The sequence below is a fragment of the Lotus japonicus genome, chromosome 3, assembly GCF_012489685.1.
Source record: "Lotus japonicus ecotype B-129 chromosome 3, LjGifu_v1.2".
In the NCBI taxonomy this organism is placed as follows: Eukaryota; Viridiplantae; Streptophyta; class Magnoliopsida; order Fabales; family Fabaceae; genus Lotus; species Lotus japonicus.
This window is the reverse complement of record NC_080043.1, coordinates 36,174,804-36,177,628: the sequence shown is the minus strand read 5'-3', so window position 1 is coordinate 36,177,628 and position 2,825 is coordinate 36,174,804. Positions and strand designations below refer to the sequence as shown.

General features: G+C 42.7%; 1 protein-coding gene across 1 annotated transcript; it reads right to left on the bottom strand.

The window, feature by feature from the left end:
• Positions 1 to 548: 548 nt before the first annotated feature.
• LOC130744062 (uncharacterized) lies at positions 549 to 2,189 on the bottom strand. The gene has a single exon (XM_057596255.1). The coding sequence runs from the start codon at positions 2,187 to 2,189 to the stop codon at positions 549 to 551; it is 1,641 nt and encodes a 546-aa protein (XP_057452238.1).
• Between the last annotated feature and the right edge of the window lie 636 nt (positions 2,190 to 2,825).

Sequence of the window (2,825 nt, the reverse complement as noted above, 5' to 3'; positions counted from 1 at the left end):
TGAGTTTGCTGCCAACAGCCCCCAGATCAATGAAGTTGCAATCATCGATCATATCAAGCATTGTTGCGGCACGGGCTTCACTAAATTCACCACCCACCACCTTCGCCGGTGTGCACACTTCATTGTAGTCCCCCACTGCCAACCAAGGGTCTCGTAAATGTTGGCGGAGGGTTCTAAGGTGTGCCCATAGTTCATTTCTCCTAGAAGGGTTAGGACTGCCATAGACTATAGAGCAACACCATCGCTGATTGCCTTGTGTTACTTCTACTGAGACCACTTGAGGGTGAACATCAATGATACGCATGTTGAAGGTGCGAGCTACTAACACTAGTATCCAAATACCTCCACTATGCCCCTGAGCCTCCGATTCACAACACAATTCGTAGCCCAGACCACGCCAGAATGACTGAACCCTAATAAAAGGACAATGAGTTTCAAACACTGCAAAGATTGAGGGGTGAAATGCTTGAACCAGATCCCTCACTCTACGCTGTCCTCGAGCTCCTGCTCCACCACGAATGTTCCAAGCGATCAAATTAAATGCTTGTCTATCCATAAACACACTGCAGCAGGGGTAGAGGACTGGCATTAAGCCTTGCGTGGCTCAATGGCCATGGAGCCTCCAGCACTGGATCAAAGGGAATGTCACGAGCATAATCCTTGACGTTTGACATTGAACAAATCTGATTGTTGTCATCCAGAGGCATTTGATATCTTGCTCCCCCTAGGGAAACAAGTGCCATCGTGGAGTACGCACCATCCGTAGCGACGTGAATAGGGACACCACCCATATCCACCGAACGAGCTCCATTGCTTGCCGCTTGGAGAATGGTTGACGTGGACCCTGCATGAGGAGGTGGAACATTATTTGTGGCAGAATCTTTACGTAATCTTTTCTTACCATTAGTAACTGATGCACTAGCTCCAGGATGTGTTTTACTAGGCAAAGCTTTAAACTGCATAGAGCTATTTGAGGAAATTTGCTGCTTTTGTGGAACCGTTGCTAAAATAGAGAATTTGTTTCCCCCATTCGAGCCCTTCTTTTCCTCCTTCTTACTGGTCATTTCCTTTTTAACTGCTAAATCTTTAATTGCCTTGGAATTCAGATTTGTTTTCGATTTATTCCTTCTTTTGTCCACAATTAACCAATCCCCATGTGCTAAATCTGGGCACTTAATATCCGGAATTGAATGCCCACTGATGGCGCCCATGATTGCGTCGGTTACAGGAGCTAGGGTTGCTGAAGCAGTCGCTGGTGCTACTCCCGCCGCCAGGTTCGACGATGCTAGGGTTTCATGCGATAGAGCACTAACCTGTTCCGCCATTGCCGCTGTGCTAGCACTACCATTGGTGGCCTGCCCCTGGGGTTGCTTCGGAAGGGGTGGAGCAGTGCAATTACGTGCTAAATGGCCATAGCATCCACATTTGTGGCAGAGAAGATGTAAACCCTCATACTCGACATTGTACCACGTTCCCTCCAGCCCTATAACACCGAGGACAGGTTTGATGAGATCAATCTCAACACAGATACGTGCATATTTGCCACGCTGCATGTCGGTGGTGTTCATGTCGACCTTGATCGGAGTACCAACCGCCGATGCCAACGTCATGAGGATGTTCTTCCCATAGTATTGGAACCCTAGCCCTGGGATGCGAATCCACACCACAGTTGTGCTAATCTTCGAGTTCGCTGCTACAAAATCCGGGGTCCAAGGCTTCACTGCAAGATAATTGTCGTAGATAAGCCATGGTGCTCCTGAAATTGCTCTCTCCTTGTCTTCCTTCTTATCAAACTTGATGAGGAAGTACCCGTGATGAACATCACGAACCTCGTAACCCCCTGTCATCTTCCACAGTATCTTAAGTTTCTCACACAGCGCTCTATAACCAATACTTTTTCCCAGTAGTTTAACCACTAGGCAATCCTCCCACGGTCTACAGATTTCTGCCTTCGCTGCCGGATCAATTGAGAACATAGGGAAGGATTTGTTCTTCTCCACGTACACCTTTTTCATGACACCACTCTCAACAAGGTTCACAAACCCTCCTGCTTCCTGAGCCTTTTCAGAGCCCAGGACCTTCTCCTTGAACGTGGGTTTCCGGGCTTGAGGACCCGGTGGTTCCGGTGGCTTACCCGCTACAGCGCCGCCAGGCGGCTGGTCACTCAGAGGCTCTCTCTCAATCTCCATTCTATTAAAAAAAAAAAAAGTGCATATTAAGGAACTTTGCTGTTACTGTAAGATGGAACTTTGCTGTTACAAAACATTAATAAGTTAACTAAAAATTAATTATTTATATTAGTTTATTTTAATTTAAGGAACTTTGTTTATATCTAAATTAAGGAAGTTAATGTTAAGATATTTAATATTATTAAAAAGTAATTTATCTAAACAAGTAAATTACGTCAATGTTGTTTATTACATATTGATTATAAAATTTAAACTTTTACCCATTTATATAAAGATTAAAAAAGATTCAACAAATATTTCGGTAAACTAATTATATTTGTTTATTAATTTATTTTCATTCTATATTCTAATGATATTTGAAATTTGTATCATAATTACGTTAACGGCTAGATTGTTTGATAATTACTTGAATAAAAAATGATATTTTGAATTTTATATATGTTAAAATATTTTTATTATTAAATGTCAATCCATCTTTTTGGCTGCATAAATGAATTTAATGACAATATATTAGTGGTTTGATGTATAAAGGGAGGCGAACAGTGGTGAGACATGATCATTTTGGGAAAAACATATTGTAATCATGGCACCAAGTCAAGACAAGCTTAGTGCATTGCCACACTCTTTACTCTCCAC

Excerpts from the sequence above, each read along its gene's own strand:
- LOC130744062 (XM_057596255.1), bottom strand. The coding sequence starts at position 2,189 with ATGGAGATTGAGAGAGAGCCTCTGAGTGACCAGCCGCCTGGCGGCGCT.